Source organism: Aethalodelphis obliquidens, unplaced genomic scaffold (assembly GCF_003676395.1).
Source record: "Aethalodelphis obliquidens isolate GAN/ISIS:26980383/991018 unplaced genomic scaffold, ASM367639v1 scaffold133, whole genome shotgun sequence".
Taxonomy (NCBI): Eukaryota; Metazoa; Chordata; class Mammalia; order Artiodactyla; family Delphinidae; genus Aethalodelphis; species Aethalodelphis obliquidens.
The window spans coordinates 307182-327624 of record NW_020838077.1 but is presented as its reverse complement, the minus strand read 5'-3'; the positions used below and the strand labels follow the sequence as shown (position 1 = coordinate 327624).

Genomic DNA, 20443 nt, shown 5'->3' with positions numbered 1-20443 from the left:
GGGTTCGATCCCTGGTCCGGGAAGATCCCACATGCTGCAGAGCAACTAAGCCTGTGCGCCACAACTACTGAGCCTGTGCTCTAGAGCCTGCGAGCCACAACTACTGAGCCCATGTGCTGCAACTACTGAAGCCCGCATGCCTAGAGTCTGTGCTCTGCAACAAGAGGCCACACATCGCAACAAAGAGTAGCCCCGCCTCAGCACAACTAGAGAAAGCCCGCAGGCAGCAACAGACCCAATGCAGCCTAAAAAAAAAAAAAAGTAAATAAAATTGAATAGTACTCTCAGGTTTATGGTGTGAAAAACACCAGGCCTCACTCTTCCCTTCCGTTATCAATATCTATTCCCCAGAGACAACCACTTTAACTCTTTCCTTTTACTCTTGATATTAACCTCCATATTTATAAATAACACGCTAACACTGCCATTTCTTGATTTTTCAGGTATAGATATATTATCTATTGACTTCCTGCTATGGGAAGTAAGCATTTAACCCTTTTAAATCACTACTATAATTAGCCACACCAGGGTTTAGAACATATTTTAAACTGCCTGAGTCGCTAGGTCCAACAACCATGACAGCCCCACCAAAGCACAAAAAAAGTTAGACCCTGGTTACTCATACTTTCCTTATTTGTATAAGCAGGTGACAAGTTTTTAATAAGACTCCAAATATTTTCCACACCTAGGGCCACAAGGGTGTTCCCACATTTTCCGTAGTTGCTCTACATTTTAGTTTCAGAAGCATCACTTCATATAGTGTATGGACTAGCATATTAATTCTCAAATATTTTGGTCTCATGACTCCTTTTATACTCTTAAAAACTACTGAGGACTCCAAAGAGCTTATGTTTATATGGGTCATATCCATGAAGATTTGCTTTGTTCGAAATTAAAACAGGAATTAAAAATATTTATTCTTTAACAATAACATACCCATTACATGTTAACTTAAGTAACATATTTTGTTACTTTAATATTTTATGAAATTTAACTATATTTTCAAAAAAAGTAAAAGGTGTGGAATCATTTCACATTTTGCAAATCTCTTTAATGTCTGGCTTAATAGGAGGTGACTTGGTTCTCATACCTGCTACTTCATTCAGTATCACACTTTTGCTCATACTGACCCCTCTGCTAGAAGTGTACTTCCTACTACTCTCCACTTACCTAAACTCTATCCATCCTTCGAGGTCTGGCTCAGATTTCACTTTAATCAGAAAGCCTTCTCTAAGAATCCAAAAATGAGGTGTGTAAAAATGAGAAAGTGAGAGAGAGGTGGTATAGAAGAACATGGCTTGTTTTAAGTTCAAGTTGGAAGGGTGACATATATCTACTTCCTTTCCCTCCCAAGAACACACTTAAATGACTGAAAAAATTTAAAACAAAATAAATAAATAACAGTGCTAGAAAATAAAGAGTGGAGCAGAAATTTTGAGGAATTTCTGGAAAAGAATCAGCAATTGGGATTAGATTGTTGAAGAAGCAGAGGAAATTGCCCTGTAAGACACCAGGGCCAGGTATGCATCTGCAAAAGAATCCTGGAGAAGTTCAAACCTCAGGACCAAGAGGTGCAAATGGCAAGAATGGGCTATTCATTTAAGAACTGCATTTGGGACAGTTGGATATCTCCCTTTTTTAACTGGAAGCTGGGGCTTCTGCCCTCTAGCTTGATACCTGTTTCCTAAAATGATCGGGAAGGCTCTTAATAAGAAAACTGAGGCCTCAGAAAGAAGCATAGCAAAATTTGAAATGACTCTGGACCTCTACAATGGAACAAGGAGGAGGAGAAAGAGGTTCTCATTTTGGTAATTGTGTAGGCTCCCAGCCTGTCTGCTTGCTCCCACTCACTCTAAAGGAAGGCCTGCCTACTTACATACAACCCGGACTGAGAATTTCCATTGGGATAATACGAGCTGCACAAGCAGCCTCCTACAACTGTAGCGGAAACTCATACTACCTAAATTAACCAGCACAGGACCCCATTCCTAAATATAAGCATCCAATCCAGAGGACATTTAACGAAAATCAGGTGCAGAGCATGAAAGGCGGGACAAGAGTAACAGAGATCTGACCCCCCAAAAAGAAAGAGACAATCCAGAGAACAGAAAGAGACAATCCAGAGAACAGAAGGAAACTTTAAATAAATCAGTTGGGGAATGAATGCTGAAGACCAAGTTGGCAGATGTCTTCTAGGTAAATGAGTATGTTAAGTATTTAATCCACGCTGCTTTAAACATAGAAATGGGTTAATATAAAAAAGTGGAAAAAAGAAACATTTAGGTTGAAACATTCTTTGAATCTCTACTGATCAGAAACAGAATAAAAATGCAAAACAGTGAGCAGGGCAGAAGTTGCAAGCTTGGTGGATAGGCCTGCTGAGCTAGGGGAGGCCACAAGGCACAGGTACAGCTTCTCAGCTAGGAGCTGAGCCAGGCCACCTACTTGATTTGTGACTGGTGTTGCCATATCCTCATTATTACTGCAGAGTGGTGACTTTAAATTTTCACTGTGAGAACTGGTTTTGATCGGGGGCCCTGTGGGCCGGGTGAAAGTTGCTTTAAATCAATTCCAGGGTGGGAGGCAGCAGATTTCTCCTTTGAAATGTTGCTCTTCTCTATTATAGCCACCTTCCTCTAATTACCTCATACCTACATGACTGCAGCCTTGAGATAATCTTCATAACTTTAGTCCATTCCAGATATGTTTACTAGATTCATGTTCCTTAAACATCATTATCATTTCCCCAGTCACAGACCCTGAGTGGCTCCTTATCCCTTACTAAAACAAATGTAAACTTCTGTTTGCCTTTTATTTTTATTATATTTTTAAAAATTAAAATAACAAAATATGATAAACACTAGAATCTTGATGTATATAAAGTTTAAAAAAAAAAAGGCTGACATCTCCTCTAACCCCAGATGCTATTACCTACAGTGTTGGGAAACAATTCTCCAAGGATCTCTCACATTTCTCCAAGGGTTCTGACAGATTTTCTTTCAGATTATCTTTTCAAAGATGTTTGTATCTCCTTGTGGAGCAGATTTGGTTCCTGACCAGGATAATAAAGATATTGCCTCACTCTGGGGCAAGGCTGGGCAAAGACCGGCTTTTCCTATGTTTGGGGTTCCTCTGCTAGGATGCAAACCCATTGTGTGAGCAGCACCCACTGGGGCCCCTCCTTGGCACTCCTCTGGCTTTGAGGACAAGGGGAGCATGAAGCTCATGATGCTTGTGTCATTAAGTAAAGTCCTTTGTCTGACACAGGAGCCTAGTGACTACCATACATTTCTGACAAGAAAAGTGGTTTCGCTTGTTTTGTCAACTAGCTAAATTTAGTCAGTCTGATTCACTTTCTCCCTTCTGTTCTTTAATTCCTTTTCCCTAGATCTGTCCTCATTCATCCAAGTAAGTACTTATCAAGAACCTACCATGTGCCAGGAGCCAAGTGAGGTGAAAATGCTGGGATGGGCAACTATGTGAAGCTCACAATGACTGTCAATCTTTTGTATTCTTCGTGGTTTCTCCCTTACTCAAGTCTTGCACTGTACTTTTCTTCACACGAGCTCCAGAAAAGCAAAAGTGACAGTTGGTTAATTAGTCCTATTTGTCTGACATGGATGAGTGATGGGGAGGGGAGGAAAACGTCTAAAGACTAAGTTTTTTACGTGCACTCTCACAGTCATCACAACCATCCTATGAAGCAGGCACTATATTATTCTGATTTACACAAACAAGGAAACCGAGGCTTAGAGAGGTTAAAAACATTGCCCTTGATCCTAACAGGAAAGTGGTGGAGCGGGAATTTGAATCCAGGTTTAAAGAATACTAGCGCCGGTACTCTTCACCCATTTCATCCTGGGCCCTCATTTCCCCTAAGGATCAGAGAAGTTTAAACAGAGGCCAGTTTTCCTCTCAGTGCACAAGGTCCTGCCAGATCACGGTGAGCGGGGCACAGCAGGTACAGCTGGCAACCCCGAGACGTGAGTGGAGGAAGCTCCTCGGTGCCCCTTCCTAGTGTGACCCAGAGACGCGAACGTCCCAGCCAGACCCTCTCGCAGGAGAGAGGCGCCTGCCCTCCAGGATGAACTTAAGCAGAAGAAACCCCCTTTCCCTGTCCGCGGTTGACCGGGCCTTTCCTGCACCCGAGGCCCCTAAGGCTTCGGCCCACTCCCGGCCTGGGCCCGCCGGACTCGCGCTCTAGGGAGCCGCGGACTGGCAATTGCGCGGAGGGAGCGGGAAGGAAGCTGCGGGCCGAGGAAGAAGCCTGTCCCCAAAGTCACTTTCAGGCCTCTCACACAATCCTGGAGGTTTCCACAGGCTCGTGGTTGGTCGACTTTTCGAGAATGCCCCCGCCGCCGTAGCTGCGTCCGAACCCGCTGCAGAGCAGCGCGTTTCCGGATCTCCCCCAAGCTGGTCTCCTATTCCTCCACCTGGGAGCCCTGGGCATCTTTCCAGGGGCAACCTCAGTGTTTCTGAACCCGGGAAAGACCGGCCCCCTTTTTCAGCGCTCTCGCGACTCCCAGCCACTTCCGGTAGCTAAATGTTCCAGAGCTGCCCGGGCGGGGATTTGCGGCCCGGTAAAACGGCGCTGTGAGCTGGACCCGGCGCCGGGGGCTGGAAACCGCCAGGAGACGAGAGCTGGCGGGTGGGTGCCCCAGTGAGGGTCACCGGGGTGGTGTTCTCCGCCGGTGGACGGGTGAGGCCGTCCGGGTTGGGTTTGGGGTTAGGTATTTAGGGAGCAGGGAGCAGTTCAGAATTAGGGTAATTGTTAACATTACAGGAATTATTTTAAAACACACACAACAGCAACAAATGCAGTGAATTCATGAAGATCAAATGCCAGTTAACTACTTTAAGCAGTCTGGGGGGAAGAAAATGCTGAGCATGATGCATTTTGATAAACAAGAAGACCTAAGTGCGCTATTGGCAGAGGCTAACATAGCACTTACTATGTGTCAGGCACTGTTCTAAACCCATTACCTTTGGTCACTTATGTAATTCCTACCTTATGAGGTAGATAACCATTTTACCACCGTTTTACAGATGGGAGACCTGAGGCACAGAAAGTAAGCCAAGGTCATATAACTAGTAACAGGCAGAGTAAGGATTCATACCCAGGCATTCTGCTTTTAACCTCTGCTGTACTGCCTTTCATTGATAACCTTGACTTTATCAGTTCAGGAAACGTGCTATCCAGAAGGAAGTTTGTACAGAGACATGTTATTATAGTGGTGTTCTGAATCTCATCAGGTTTGTTGGCAATTTCCCTTTAGACAAAGGGCTTAACAAAGGGTGCCTTCCACAGAAAGTTTTAAGGAGAAAAGAATACAAATTTTCATTTAACAAATTAATTAGGCCCCCACACAATTTCAAAGTCCCTTCTCCTGTTCCATTTCTCTCTAGCTTTTTCTCTGTTCTTATTTTGTTTCCACTACGTTAAATCATTTGAAATTGCTGATATTTCACTGCTTCTGACACACAGAAATGGCAACTTCATATGTTTAACCCAGTATTTAAACATCTTTTTGTGTGAGAATTTAGGAGTCTACAACAATCTTTTAGCAAATTGTTTTGGCTTTGTCTCCAAAGTATACCTTGAATCCTTTTATTTCTCTTCATGTCCACTTTGGACCTGTGGTTGGTGCCACCACCTTCTCTCATCTGGATTACTGCAGTAGCCTCTTGACGGGTCTCCTTGCTTCTGCTTTTTTCTCACTCTTGCTTCCTTAAGGGACCAGAATATTTTAAAAACAAAAATCAGATCATGTCCTTCCCTTCCAATGGTGTCCCACCATGCTTAGAATACATATCCTGGCCCCTGCTCACCTCTCTAGCCTAATTTTATTACCACATTCCCTTTAATCCACTGCTTTAGACCCAATGACTTTCTTTCATTTCCTGTAAACACATCAGATTCATTCCTACCGTAGAGACTGCATAAGCAATTCCCTTTGCCTGACAGGGTCTTCTTCAGAACTTCCCAAGGCTGGACATTTATATTTCAGTTAGAATGTCAGCTCTCCAGAAAAGCCTTTTCTGACTACTTGTAGTAGTCATTCAGCCACTCTGTTTCATTTCATTATTTATATTCCATATACCACTACTCCTATTTGACATTTGTCTTGTATTCCTTCACTGTAATACAGGCTTATAAAAGCATGGATTTCTTTTTTTTTAATGAAAAGACAGAAGCAGCTCCTTTATTATAGCCCAACAGTTGTGACAAATGAAGACACATCCAAGAACAGATAATGAAAAATTTTGAATTATTGTCATTGTTTCTCATATTCCTGAGACTCTTGAATTAATATAGCAAACCAGTCTGAAGATAAAAAGCTAGAAGCTTTATCAAATACATTATGTCTGGTAGAATGTCTACACTGAACTAACTCAAAGTCCTGGTAGTAGTTTGGGTTTTATGTAAGAAATGGCATAGATTTTTCTAGGAGGTATTGATGTACTTACTCTTCATTTGAAGCCAAACTGACTGTGATGGCTTTATACTTTTCCAATTGGAGTGTCATGTTTATCTCTTCTTTATTTCTGACTTAGCTTTATCTACTTTCTGGAGGAGCCAGGATGTTCTTTTCCATAGGTGTCAAGAATACTGATCCAAGGGGAAAAATGAATTTAAGGTCAACCCTTGAGTAACAGAGTGCCTAGAAAGTAGCATTAAGTGTTTATGCAAAAAACTCAACTTGTGTAAGAGTTAGACATTAACGTAACTTATAAATATATGCAGTAGGTGAAGAAATGTTTTAACTTAAAATTATTTCAAAGATTCCAGATTTATTGTGTTGTCATTGCTTTACAAATAAGAATGGTATTTTCTTTCCCATCTGACTCCTATTGTACATGCAAATCACCACAATAATGTGAATAGCTATTTACATATTTTATGTGACAATGAAATACTAAAATTGTTCAAAATATGGAATTATACATTTGCTGGAGGGTTTAGGATTTTAACCTAGTAGATAAGGTACTATTTCCTGATTCTGAAAAAGGATTTCCTTCCAGCTATGTTTTTATACATTGATACATGGAATATATAACTATTTCTGCATTTTTAGATGTCCTCATAGTCATGTTTGTATTTTTATATAGATAGTAAAATAGAATTTGTTTATAATTATCTAACTGTTGATTGTTCTTCATAGGTAAGTTATTTTTAAACAAAAAACATCAAAAGCACGTAATCACTTCATGTCTTTGAGATAAAGTTAAGGCTATAGGAGAGTTTTCCAAGACTATCTACTGAGTGGAGTAGAGAAAAACAAAAAGGCACAATAACTGGATTAATGAAATTTCCTTCCTTGTACCCAGTATTACGGTGATATGTAATAGGTTAATTCAACATACATGGGAACTTATGGTTCTTACATATAGAAATTGTTCCATTGCTAATTTCCCCAAAGAGACTTCTGCAGTAAATACTATGAAGTGTGTATTAAAAATAATGCATAAAGCAGATCTAACCATTCATAAGTCCTCTCATGCAATGGCATATCCAAAGACCTTTAGTCCCTATTGCTGTGCTATTGGACTTGCCAAACAAACCAAACTTAAAATCTTATTAAATTGAAATGAAATTGTAATCCCGAAGTAACAATCTATTTTTCCCCCTTTTCTTTCCTTCCTCCCCACACCTAACCTGAAATGCCCTGCCTTTTTTCCCCTAATAGTCTTCCATCTGAAAGGACAGCATTATACCTTTAATTTTAACATTCACTATTTTTCTCACAGTCTTACATGGAAATATCTTGTTATATCCTGCTCTATCCCCAATACCTAAAATAGAGGCGTGGCACATAGCATGCACTCAGTAAATACCTGTTGGATTAATGAATAAGAAGAAAAAGGTAAAAAGTCCTTGGCAGCACAGAACTTAGCCTCACAGAATTGAGGTGGTTTGGAACATAGTGAATGGGACCTACCCTGAGAGTGAGAAGATCTTGATCATTGTCCAATTAATAGGAATGTAATGTGATCCACCTATGTGGATGTAAGTTTTCTAGTAGCCACATTAAAAATGTAAAAAGATAGGTGAAATTAATTCTTAATGTATTTTATTTAAACCAGTATATCCAAAATATTATTTTAAAATAATATCTTATTAATGAAATATTTTACATTCCTTTTTCATACTAAGTCTTTGTAATCCAGTGTGTTTATACTTACTACACATCTCAATTCAGTTATTAAATTTTCATTGGAAGTACTTGATCTGTATTGAGATTACATAAAATTTTGAATGGAAAAAATAGATTCCTATACCCGAAATACTCCGAACATACTTAAAGGTTTTCCAATAACTGAATTGAGTATCAGTTTTTAAATTTAAATTAAAGTGAAAAAATTTAGTTCCTCAGTTGCGTAGCCACATTTCAAGTGCTCGATAGCCACATGTACCTAGTGGCTAATGTATTGGACAGTGCAGATCAAGGATAAAGTGTCTATTTGTGGTTGGGTCAAGGGGCAAAGGAGAGGGTAGCAGCAGAAGTACGGTATAGAGAGAAGAAGGTCTAGAAAATCATTTTGTGGGGTAGTAAAAGGGTCTAACAGTGCTGGCCATATATAACATTTCTAAGTTGAATCTTATTGTATATGATGTGGAACGGTCATGGAAATCAGATTATTTTCCTATAGAGCAGTGGTTCTCAACTGGGCTGGCAGGGCGGGGGAGAGATTTTGTCCCTCAGGGAACATTTGTATCTCTTAAGAAATTTTTGCTTGCCACAAGTTGGGGCTGCTGGTATCTAGAGGGTAGAGGCCAGGAATGCTGCTAAACATCCCACACTGCAGAGGACAGCCCCCCACAGCAAGAAATTGTTTGGCTGAAAATGTCAGTAAAACCAAGGTTGAGAAACTGTGCTCTAGAGGATTTGAGTAAGAAAGACTGAGAGATCTATTCTTTTAGAAACTTAGTCTAATTGCCTTGTGATATTACTAAGGGGAGAACAGGTTGTTTTGAAGCATTTCAAAGTTTCTAGCAGTTTCACTGTTGATGGACTTTTTGATTAGACTATAAAGAAATAATTTCATGCTCAGAATGAGATTGTAGACACATTCAATAAAGATAACATAAATAATATGTGCTGTGCATGTAAGACTCAACGACCTTGGGATAAGCTGATCTGTTCACCTTCGTATGGCTGTGGCATATGACCCACTGTCTCAATTATAATTGATGTCAATATTGGAATTACTTGTCACTCTTTTCTTTCTCTATCACCATCTCTTATTTTATCTTTGTTCCTTTCCCTATACCCTTGCTCCTTTTTTATCACTCTCTTTTTGTTCCATCCCCTTCTCCTCTATCTTGTTTCCCCCCTGTTCACCAAGGCCCGTGCATACCTCCGACATCCTCTCCTACCCCAACTCTCATCTGTTTCCTCCCTTTATAGCTGTTGGCTCCTCATTCAAAATCACCAGTTTAACCACCATTCCCCAACTGTATCTGAAAGAACTGCCCCCGTACTCCCTTTAGATGCCTCTTAAAATCACTGTCTGTTCATGAAAACTACAAACTACAAGTTCTTGCCTCCCTCCAAAAAAAAGAAAAACCCTCCAAAAAATTTGGGAGGAGTGATGCATATGTTTTTGACACAACTATTTAAGAAACTGCCTTCCATGTTTAGGGTTCTTTTCGAGCAGGTGCCATCATTCCAGGATGGCTCTCTGCTAGAACTCAGTGGTTCTCATTACGGCGTCTAACATATTACACCTTCTTTTCGAATAACTGTGGCTGTGATTGAACTCAGAGCTCCTCTTTCTAACTGCTTGCATCCTCACCAATTTTTTTGTGCGTTTCTACAGACTTACTAGGACACTGCCTAATCCTTCATAATACTAACAACTACTTAGATCTCCTTCAACCTCATGCCCCCTTTGCCTTATGCCAGCAGTTATCCCAGGTCCCACTGGACTTTCTTCTCTTGCCACTATCACTCCAGGCTGTCTCTGGCCCCAAATCTTTCTGTACCTTCCTGACTCTTATCCTTGCCCCTCTGGTCAAGATCAGATGGTGGACACTGTGGTGGCAATTTGGAATCAACACCAGACTAAAAAGGGTAGCATAGTCTCAGTGCTCCAAACTACTCTTCACTCAGACTTTGAGGGTGTACAACTCTAAGACTAGAACAGTTCTTTATACACAACAGGTATTCAAAACTACTACCTGAATAGAATGTTCAATCATACAGAGTACGTTAGAGGAAAATCAGTCTGTCATCGTTTTTACCCATTTAAGTAAACTTAATGTTGTGGTAGCCAAGATCATCTTTCTTACCATTGCAGAAGTCTCTAAATTCAAGGCTAAGATCAGAAACATGAGTTTCCCCTTTAAAGACTGTGAACAGCTTCTACACATGACAGTTTTTTAGCAAGACTGAAGGTAAAGGGGGAAAAGCTATCATTCATTAAGCATCTAACTTTATTTTTTAGAAAACGATGTTTCTAATACTAAAGATTTAATACTTTACTTTTCATGATCATTAAAAAATCCTTTGTTTCAAATGTTTTGAAATAGTGCTCAGATAAATGAAAAAACAAGTATGAGTGTGAAACTTGATGCCTTAAAATATTTGTATCAGTTGATGTATACATTCAAAGTAAACTTACTTTTATTTTTTTATAAGGAGCATTATGTTCAAAAGATATAAAAACTCAGTTTATCTTTATGGTGTTATGAAGAATGATTTAAGAGTCACCTTCCAATAGTAGTAGACACAAAATGATTCCGGTGCTTTTCCTACTCTCAAAGCAAGTATGTGTAATTAATGTCTTCAGTAAGAGATTAGATCACTTCCTGATCATTTTGGTGATGGCTATTCCTAGAATTAGTGGTTCGTGGCAGTTTGATGGTGTTGTAAATTTGAACGTGTTGGCCTTTGGTCACAATTCCTGTCATGCTATAAAATTCTCAAACTAGTGATGTAAAACTGTCGCAAATACGTTCATGAAATGCTAATACATTCCGAAGCCAAAAAGAAAAAGAAAAACTAAATTGTTCACTGTGTCTTAAAGTATTAGTGTCCTGAGAGTCCCAGTTTCTCATTAGTATAGGGTAACTGACAGGGGCTGTTACCTTGTAAAGGTAATTACACTCTTTTTATAGAGATGAGGTAGTAAGTTAAGCTTTCAATTTTGATTATTAGGTTATTGCATTTACTTAATAGTCATCTTTCTCCAATTACAATACACTCTCTTTCTAAGGCTGAAAAAGTACCACAGAGTTATTTTTACTAAATTACTTTGTTTTAAGGTGTTTGTATTTTATCTCCTATTGCTATTACAGCCTCTTCAGCTATCTCTTTTGCTACCTTCCTGAACTCAGAATCACATACCAAAGCTGGAAGTTACCTTACCAATGATTGAACAGCAATGTCCTTGAGAAGTTTCTGCAGTGATAAAAAATGGTCTGGATCTGTGCTGTCCATTATTGTAGCTACCAGCCACACGTGGCTATTGAGCAGAAATGTGGCTAATGTCACCAAGGAACTGAATTTTCCACTTTATTTCAGTTAAGTTTAAATGTATATAGCCATATGTGGGTACTGGCTGCCATATTTGACAGTGCAGTTCTAGACCAACCTCTCCCGATCTCCCTCAGTTTAAATGACCTGAGATTCAGAAGAGAAGTGACTTATCCAAAGTTACAGATCCCTAACACACTCCATCATCCCCCTTCCCAGCAGCTCCCACTGATGACTTATAGCTTTCCTCTCCATTTTAATGTTTTTCTTAGCCTGCTATCTTTCTGGTGGTTTCCTCATTTTTTTATCACTGGCAAAGCAAAATATTCCACAAAATTATTATATTCCCCACTTTAAGATAAGGGATATTTAGGCCATTATATCACTAATGATGGGGAAAAACAGTATGGTTTTAGTTCTTAATTTCAAAAGCAGTTTTCATCTATTTTAACTTAATACAGCATACCCGGTGGGCTTCTATTATATCATCTGCACTTTGCAGAATGGGAAAATGAAGGCAGAGAAAATATGAATGTCTTGCCTAAAGTCATACACTGAGTGGCCAAGGAAAAAGGAGCCAGAGTTGAGAGGTAGAATTCACATCTTTCAACCAGGACCAGGAAACATGGTTATTTGGGGCTGCAAGTGAGCGATGCTGGCAGTGGACAAGGCTTTCTGAAATAACTCTTAGTTCCTTCCAAGAAACTGAACTACTTCAGAAATAAAAGGAAATTTTACTCAGGTAAATTCTCTGGTGCCAGAGAAATTTTTAATGATGATTGAAGCTTTGCCTACATCAGGATACTCAAGGTCTCCAAGGCAGATTTCTCTGATAACTAATTAGGCCTGAGTGTCTAAAGAACTTTTGTTACTTCCACCATATTAGTAGAGCTTATTTGCTGTATGAATTCTTTGATGTCTAATAAGGGCTGAACTTACACGGAAAGGCCTCCCACACTCATCACATTCATAGGGTTTTTCACCTGTGTGGATTCTCTGATGCTGAATGAGACCTGTGCGCCCGCTGAAATCTTTCCCACATTCTTTACATTTATAGGGTTTCACTCCAGTGTGTACTCTATGATGTCCAATGAGATGTGAGTGTTGAATGAAGGCTTTTCCACATTCGTCACATTTATAGGGCTTCTCTCCAGTGTGAGTTCTCCTGTGTTTACTAAGGTCTGAGCTATGACTGAAACTTTTTCCACAGTCATCACATTTATAGCGTCTTCTTTCCCTCTGTTGCCACTCGAATCTGCCTTCACTTTCAATAGCATCTTTGGACTCAGGATACTGAGGAATAGCTTTGGTAAGTCTGTTGTTTATTTTCCCAAGGAATTCCATGTCTTTGGGTATATCTTCCTTCTGGGACAACTCTTCATTCTTAGTCTTGGTTTTATCACCTGTAACAAATGAACAGTATACAAACAGGTCCTATTCTAGGTTTAAGAAGCAAAAAGCCTATGGAATAAAGAACATGTAAATGTTAAAAATGTGTTATAAAAATGAAAAGTCACATGCAATGCAAAAATTAGATATTTGGCACCATCAAAACATATAATGACAATATAGGGAAGAAATTAAAGAAGAGGCCAGTAAGGAAGATAGCAGGATACATTATTTGTGAATAGATTATGAAGAGAGGAAAAGGCAAAAATGTGGATGAGGGGTTACCTGGCAATCCTGTGCAAATGCAGAGTGGTAAATAGGAACTACACACATGCCAAGGATAACTAAGAGGGATAAACAGGGAGATTAGAAAACAGATGGGGAGGGAGGTAAAATTTTGGGAGAAACATGAGGGGTCTGAAACCTAGGTAGTAAGTGGGAGCAAAACCAAGTAAAAGTGACTGGAGAAGGTAATGGGATCAGGGGTCTGAGAGGAATATAGTGAGTTGGAACCATTAAAGGAGAGAAGTATGTATAAATAATAGTTAGCTAAAAGCAGAGAGAGCATGCAGGTCAGGATAAATGGAGGAAGCTAAGCAGGAAGTGACAGTGAATGGTCTGGTGTATGTGCTGGGTGGAATCCTTTTTCTGAAACTGACGTCCTCACTATCATCTCCTCCTGTCTAAACCCTAGCTTGGTGGTTCTCAAACTTTACTGTGCATCAGAATCATCTGGATGGCTTATCAAAACATTGCTGTGCTACCTACCCCCAGAACTTCTGATTTGATAAGGCTGGAGTAGAATCCTGAAATTTGCTCTTCTTGGTATGACAGACACTGCTGGTCCAGGGACTGCACTTTGAGAGCCACTGGCCTAGCTATTATTCAAGGTCCATCTCAAATGCTGTCTCCTCCAGGAAGTCTTCCCTAACCTCCTAAATCGGATGTGCTCTCTCCCTCTTTCTGATCCCCATATCCTCAACCCCAAGCTAAGCATAGAACTTGGCACATAGCAAGTACTCAATAAATATTTGCTGAGTTGAATTCTATAAGAAAATAGGTGTTTTGATGATTTGGAGGGAATAAACCTATTTGGTCTTAATGCTGGGTGTCACCTATTTGGTTATGATGAAACCTCCATCTCAACAGGCCTAGGAATCCCAACTGTAGAACAATCATTTAATCACATATAGTTATATGTGATTAAATGATTGTTTTCAGTGGTTCACTCAGTATGATGGAAGAAGCAGCAAGAGCTACTAGAACATTTCAGTTCCTGGGCTGGGTATGGAAAACACTGGCTCTGGACTGAGCGGCATGAACCCCATTCTTCATTGTCATCACAGTGTCCCCATCCTACCAAATCTTCCTCAAATCTTACCGTCCTCCTTACAATATATTTTTTTTAATCAGGCAATAAATTTCTTAAAGTTTGGTTATTTGCTCTAAAGTGATATTGTTTTGGAATCTAAATACCATATTATCTCAGGCTAGAAATTACAAGGACTGGATTAGAGCCAGAAAGTCCAGATATCAGTCCTGGCTTTGCTGAAAATTATTTAAATGTTGGCAGATTATAACCATTTTGGTTTCCTTATCACCTCTGTGCCCTCCTCCTTTCCTATAGTTTGATCAGATGACGAAATGTATGATAAAGCATGTGTAAAAGTATAGCGTGTGGCAGAAGTACTGCTAAGTTAGTACGTTAATGATCATTAAGCAAATCATAGAAATCAGAGACACCCCCATACCATTAAGAAAAGTGTTTTCAAACATCAACATATTGGCTCAACAGCTTCTTTTACATACTGGAGTCACTGATGGTTGGTTTTCGGTGGCTTACTGATGAAGATGAATATCTTTTAAAAAAGGATACAAAGAGTTGGCACTTATGGTCAGTTTACCACCTTCAGGGGAATCTACCAGTCCTTAGGATGAGTCTCTCTCCTACAACTTCAGGAGAAGTCTGGAGAAAAATCCCTCACCAGGACTTGAAAAGATTTTTTTTTTTTAAATACAGGGTCAGTTTTCCTTGTTCAGCAATTCAAATTACAACCCTCTCCCTTACATCTGCAATTGAACAACATAAAGAAAATTGTATGGAAACTGTCAAATGGGAACTTTTCTCATCTCAGGGACCTGCAGTCTACTTGGCCAACTGGAGTTTCAGGGCTTTATGTATCTCTTCCAAGTGCCAGCTATTCCCAGGCTAATAGGATTCTAGGAGATCTTGTTTCAGAACTGACAAAATTAGGAGTATTTCATTTTAGCATCTTCTGCCAAGGCCATTCTTCCAATTTTATTTTGGCATATCCAAGAGTCCCTATCAGTTACATTCCAGGTAAGCCCAGTCCTGCTCGTCACTGAGATGAGGCTATGTCCATAAAGACCATTTGATTACCATATGTACAACTTGCTTGACAGTCTAGAGGGAAAGAACAAGGTTAAATGCTGACTGAAGTGAAACTGGAACAGAGTTAAGTAGACAATCACTTACTGCTACCACAGAGTCAGAGTTGTGGGTTAACAGAACATCCAAAAATTCCCTTTGAAATACCTGACAATGTGCTACAAAGAACTGCAAAACACTCGGTTCTCCAAGTTCTCTCATATGTGAAGATAATTCTGTATTAAGTGACCACTATTATAATTTCCAGGTATGTTTACAGAGACGAGTCCCATTACCCTAGCCAACGGCTAATACTAATAATCTTGCTGAAAGATACAATGAAAATTTTAAAATGAGATATTGCATAAAAAAGTCTCTCTATTTAACAATAAATTTATTTTAAAAGACACTGGCTTTTTGGTATATTATCATGATGGTTTTAAAAAATTGTTCTACTAGTAGACAGGAGCCCCAGCTTTCCCTCTAACTCCTTATGGAAACTTGGAAAAGTCACAATCACTGTGGGTATATCTGTTTAACTGTAAAATGAGGATTTGGACCAGATGTTACATTCTTTTAATAAAGTTGAGAGGCATTTCTTCAAATGTATTTGTTGTGATTTCTGCAGGGTTTTTTTCTTTTTTTCCTTTGGTTTTGCTTTGATGGTTTTGTTTTTTGTTTGTCTGTTTTTTGGCGGGGAGTATAGTGGTAGTGGGAACACAGATAAAAACTGTGTAAGATTGCCAGGGCTGTACCTAAGAAAAAAGTCATATTAATACTGTTCAATGCAGACAAAGTAGACTTCCCTAAGAAGTCATAGGCCTCAAGGATAGCTAGATTTCATGAGGTATCTTTTGGTAGATTAGTTTAAGAAAATACAATTCACATTTTAACTGTATAGTATTCCCTTGAAAGGTTATTTTGGTAGCAGCACATGTGTAAACCTCTATAATTTCAGGTATAGGAAGTGTGTAATTTTCTGGACTTACATTAACGGGAAGCAGAGTGAAACTGGTCCAGAAGTATTAAAAAAAAAACAGAAGGAAAGATATCTAGAATTTAAAGTTTTGCATAGATAAGCCATTAGTCATAATAATAATAATTCTCCGTGTTCTCTGCAATACAATTTAGCACAATAGACACGTTAAATTATTATTGCGACCTATTTTATAAGTGCGTGTCCTATCTTCTCTGAAAGGTGAGGAGAGAAACTTATACGGCTTCTCACAGAAAAGAGGTGAGGATTCCACAGAGTTAAGCTTACTAAAGCTTATTAAAATAGTCTGACTCTTTCAGCTTCTGCCTCCTGATACTCTTGGTAAGACTCATTAACTTCTAAATACCAAACTCAAAGGACTCTTATCAGTCCTCATCTTGTGTTCTATTAGTAGCATTGATTACATCTGGTGAACTCCTCCCCCACCCCTTGGGCCAAATAGCAGCTTTCAAGTGTAATGAAAAACTGAAATACAGTTCTTTCCATGATAGGGCAAGGGTAGGAAGGGAGATAAGATCTTCCACAGTGAGGTGAAGGACAAGCAGAAAAACTTAAAAGGGAGAAGATGAAAGAGAAAGCTCCTCTGTAACCTAAGGAACAAGCTCTTCCCTCATAAACACAGACTACTGCTCCTTACCAGTCCTTTGGGGCTCCCCAGATTCCTGCTCCTGCTGGGTCTTCTTGGGATGGAGCTGGATAGTCAGTGACTCATGTGGCCTTCTAAAGGGGGCCAACGTGTCCAAAAGTGTGTCCTGTCTTTCTGAATTGGCTGGGACCTGGGAACAATGAAGTATGATTGGGTTTGCAAGGTAGATTTTGTGAAAGAACCGAAAGAACTTCAGAGAAACATCAAAAGAAGCATGTGCCAGGGACCAAGGCCATGGAAAAGAGGACAAATTCTGATGCAACTGCAAATGGCAATAATGACTAAAAATGAAGAGACACAGTCTAATTTGTACAGTTCAGGACACTGGAGAATAAAATTCGGTGCCTCTAACAGTGATCTGCAGAGGTCCAGAATCAGAGTCTGGGGACTTGAAAGGTACCTTAAAGATCATCGAACCCAACTTCCACCAAATGGGGGCATTTCTTCTATAACCATGTGGTCCAATATGATAGCCACTAGCCAGATGTGGTTACTGAGCACTTGAAATGTGGCTAATACAAATTGAGATATGTGAAGTGTAAAATACATTCAAATATTGAAAACTGAAATTTAAAAATGTAAAATACCTCATGTTTAATTTGATTACATATTTTTGGTTAAATGAAATGTATTTAATTTCACAAATGTGGCTACTAAAAATTTAAATCACATATAGGGCTCACATTATATTTAATTACCATATATTAAATGTATATTTAATTACATGTATTAAATGTGAATGGGTCACAATTAGACCATGCTGTTCTGTATTATCCTTATTATCTACTTGAACCAAATCTTGAAGGGGAGTTTTTTATTACAAGGTAGCCTATGTTACGTATAGGTAACCATGAATGTTAGAAAATTGTTTGTTTTCCTGATACCTTTATGCCTTCCTACAGCGTCTCACTGATCCTAGCCTTCCAAACTGACATAGAATCAGTCTAGTGTCTCTTTTTAATCAGTCACACTTCAGTTATTTGACACTGGCAGTCAGTCCCTAAGCCTTGTTCTTCTCTAGGGTAACATATTAAATACCTTCAGGTGTTCTTTCATATGCTTTTTGCTTTGGCTTGGTCTAAACCCTGCTCTCTCACAGCCAAATGACCGCCCCCTTCCCACCTGCTTTCGAGGTTCATCAAGCTCTCTCTCCAGATCCTCCAGCACAGTCACCGCCTCCTCTCCAGTCTCTGGATGGTGTGCCTGCACCCATGCTTGCAGGTCCCTAGGGAGAATGCTCAGGAACTGTTCAAGCACCAGCAGGTCTAAAATCTGCTCCTTTGTGTGGCATTCTGGCCTCAGCCACTGGTGGCAAAGCTCCCAGAGCTGGGTAAGAGCTTCACGGGGTCCAGGTGCATCCTGATAGCAGAGCTTCCTGAAGTGCTGCCTGAAGAGTTCCCTTCTGTGAGGACTGTACTTTTGTGAGATGGAGTCCTGTCCCCCATAATGGTCTGCCTTAACTATTAAAAGTCCTTTTTGTTCCTCAGGTTCCAGGGATGTGGCCATTCTGGGCTGTTTTTCGGGAGATTAATCCTCTATCTGGAACTGATTCAAGGAGAATCTCTTAGAATCTTGTCTCAGAGAAAAATCTGTTACCATAGAGAAATGACAAAAGCTGCTGTGAACATAAACACTGATAAAGGGAAGCAACCAGAACTGAGTAGAGAAAACAGTCTGACAGGAGGCTGTAAATAAGAACACTGAAGCAGGAGCATGCATTTGAATCTGGGCTGTTGTGTAATTTAGAGCAAGTTACTAGCTCCTCATCTGTAAAAATTCTCGTGTTTCTCATAGGGTCGACGTGTAGATTAAATAAGTATGCGAAGTCCTTGGCCTGAGAGCAAGCACTAAATAAACGCTAAGTGTTAATAGCGTTGTTAAAAGCCTCTTTCATTCCACAACCTGAGATGTACGGGTCCCTAGGATGCAGTGGTTGTGGGGTACATGCGCCAACTCAGAAAGGGGGTTAGGATGAATGCCCTCGCAGAGCAACTCGTAACCAGTGTTCCCTTTCGCTCCGTTCTCCCGGGATGTCGGCCCAAGTCCTCTCTCATAGCTATGTCTGGAGGGAGGGGACAGCCTGTGAGGGGGAGGTGTGGGGAGACAGTTGCTGCAGACCACGACTATGCCCTGCCCCCTCCTCCACCCAGGAGCCGGGAGAGACTCACCTCGCGCCGAGAGGTACAGGTGCGACAGCTAGCGTCTTTTGGGCGGCCCGAACAAAGGTCAGACTCAAACCGACCAATCGGCGCTGGGTCGCTGTCAGCAGGGCACTTCCGGGCCGCTCTAGGAAGCCTCGCCTCGGTGGCGTCCGCCGGGCTGCCCACCCTCAGCTCTAACCCGCGGGGGGCCCGGTTCCTGTACGTTGAACTGATGGGACTTAGGCGCCCGCAAGCTGTTTTTTTTTTGCTCTTAAAAAAAAAACTTTTTCCCTCTCAAGATTTTCTTCCCCCACTTAATTATTAAATAAGTAATATGGGTATGTAATGCATTCACATGGTTCAGTGTTTAAAAAGAATTATAAACTATAGTGGAAAAGAATCTAAGAAGAATATAGGTATAACTGAATCACTCTGCTGTACACTCGAAACTAACACAACACTGTAAATTAAGTAAACTTCAATAAAAAAGATTAGAAAAGAAAAGGATAACTGGCCCCCGCATCTAGATTTGACAACCATTTTTCGTGACATATGCTATATCATTCCATAGGTATATTACGCAGGTTTAGATTCCCTCACCCTCACCCCCAAATACACCCATACACAAATGGTAACAGTTCTGCAACTTGATTTTTTTTTTCCCTCCTACTAATTGATTTTGGAGATTGTACATAAAGGGCTTCTTCCATCTTGCTCTTTTTTAAAAAGAATAATCACATAGTATTCAGTTATGCCATAATTTATTAATAATTACACTATTGATGGTCAAGTAGGTTGTTTCCATTCTTTTATTTTTCAAACAATGCTGCAATAAATTACTCTGAACATCATAATTTCTTGTGTGTAAGGATATACCCATAGTATATATTCCTAGAAAAAGATTTACTAGAGCACAGAGTAGGGGCATTTGTACTTTTCTTAGTGCCAAATTACTAATCATAGAACGCATCTGCGACGTTTACCTATACTTGCCAACGCAATGTTACGAAATATTTTGATCTTTGCCAAGCTGATGGGTAAGAAAAGCTTAGTTTTTTTTTCTCCTTTCTCTTTCTTTCACAAATATTGATTATTCACCTACTGTGCCAGGCACTGTTCTAGAAGCTGGAAGTAGTTTAAAGTAGAACAATGCCCGTGCCTTCATAAAACTTCTAAGTGTGTGTGTGTGTGGAGGGTGGGGGTAGGGAGGCAGGCAATAAACAAACAAGAAAGATATATAGTGTATCAGATGGTGGTTGTTAGTGCTCAGGAGAAAATAAAGAAAATATGGAGTTTGGGATGACAATGAAGGAGTAATGCAATTTTTTTTTGCGGTACGCGGGCTTCTCACTGCTGTGGCCTCTCCCATTGCGGGCCACAGGCTCCAGACGCAGAGGCTCA

The 20443-nt window shown here is 40.0% G+C and overlaps 1 protein-coding gene across 3 annotated transcripts; it reads right to left on the bottom strand.

Moving 5' to 3' along the window:
• Positions 1-4465: 4465 nt before the first annotated feature.
• On the bottom strand, positions 4466-19133 carry ZSCAN16 (zinc finger and SCAN domain containing 16). 3 transcript variants are annotated; one of them, XM_027099573.1, is made up of 5 exons: positions 19070-19132; positions 18024-18490; positions 16893-17031; positions 12464-12883; positions 4466-5728 (listed from the first exon to the last, which is right to left on the bottom strand). In XM_027099573.1, exons 2-5 carry the CDS (start codon positions 18405-18407, stop codon positions 5670-5672), a joined length of 1002 nt encoding a protein of 333 aa, XP_026955374.1. In that variant the 5' UTR covers positions 18408-18490; positions 19070-19132; the 3' UTR covers positions 4466-5669. The 3 variants fall into 3 exon arrangements, with proteins under 3 accessions (XP_026955374.1, XP_026955375.1, XP_026955373.1); XM_027099574.1 differs by lacking the exon at positions 4466-5728 and having other exon boundaries at positions 7681-12941; positions 19070-19133; XM_027099572.1 differs by lacking the exon at positions 4466-5728 and having other exon boundaries at positions 12195-12883; positions 19070-19131.
• Positions 19134-20443: the final 1310 nt, after the last annotated feature.

Excerpts from the sequence above, each read along its gene's own strand:
- ZSCAN16 (XM_027099572.1), bottom strand. The coding sequence starts at position 18,407 with ATGGCCACATCCCTGGAACCTGAGGAACAAAAAGGACTTTTAATAGTT. Across the intron at positions 17,032-18,023 it reads TTGATGAACCTCGAAAGCAG|GTCCCAGCCAATTCAGAAAG; the intron begins GTGGGAAGGGGG and ends CATTGTTCCCAG. Across the intron at positions 12,884-16,892 it reads TGGGGAGCCCCAAAGGACTG|GTGATAAAACCAAGACTAAG; the intron begins GTAAGGAGCAGT and ends CATTTGTTACAG.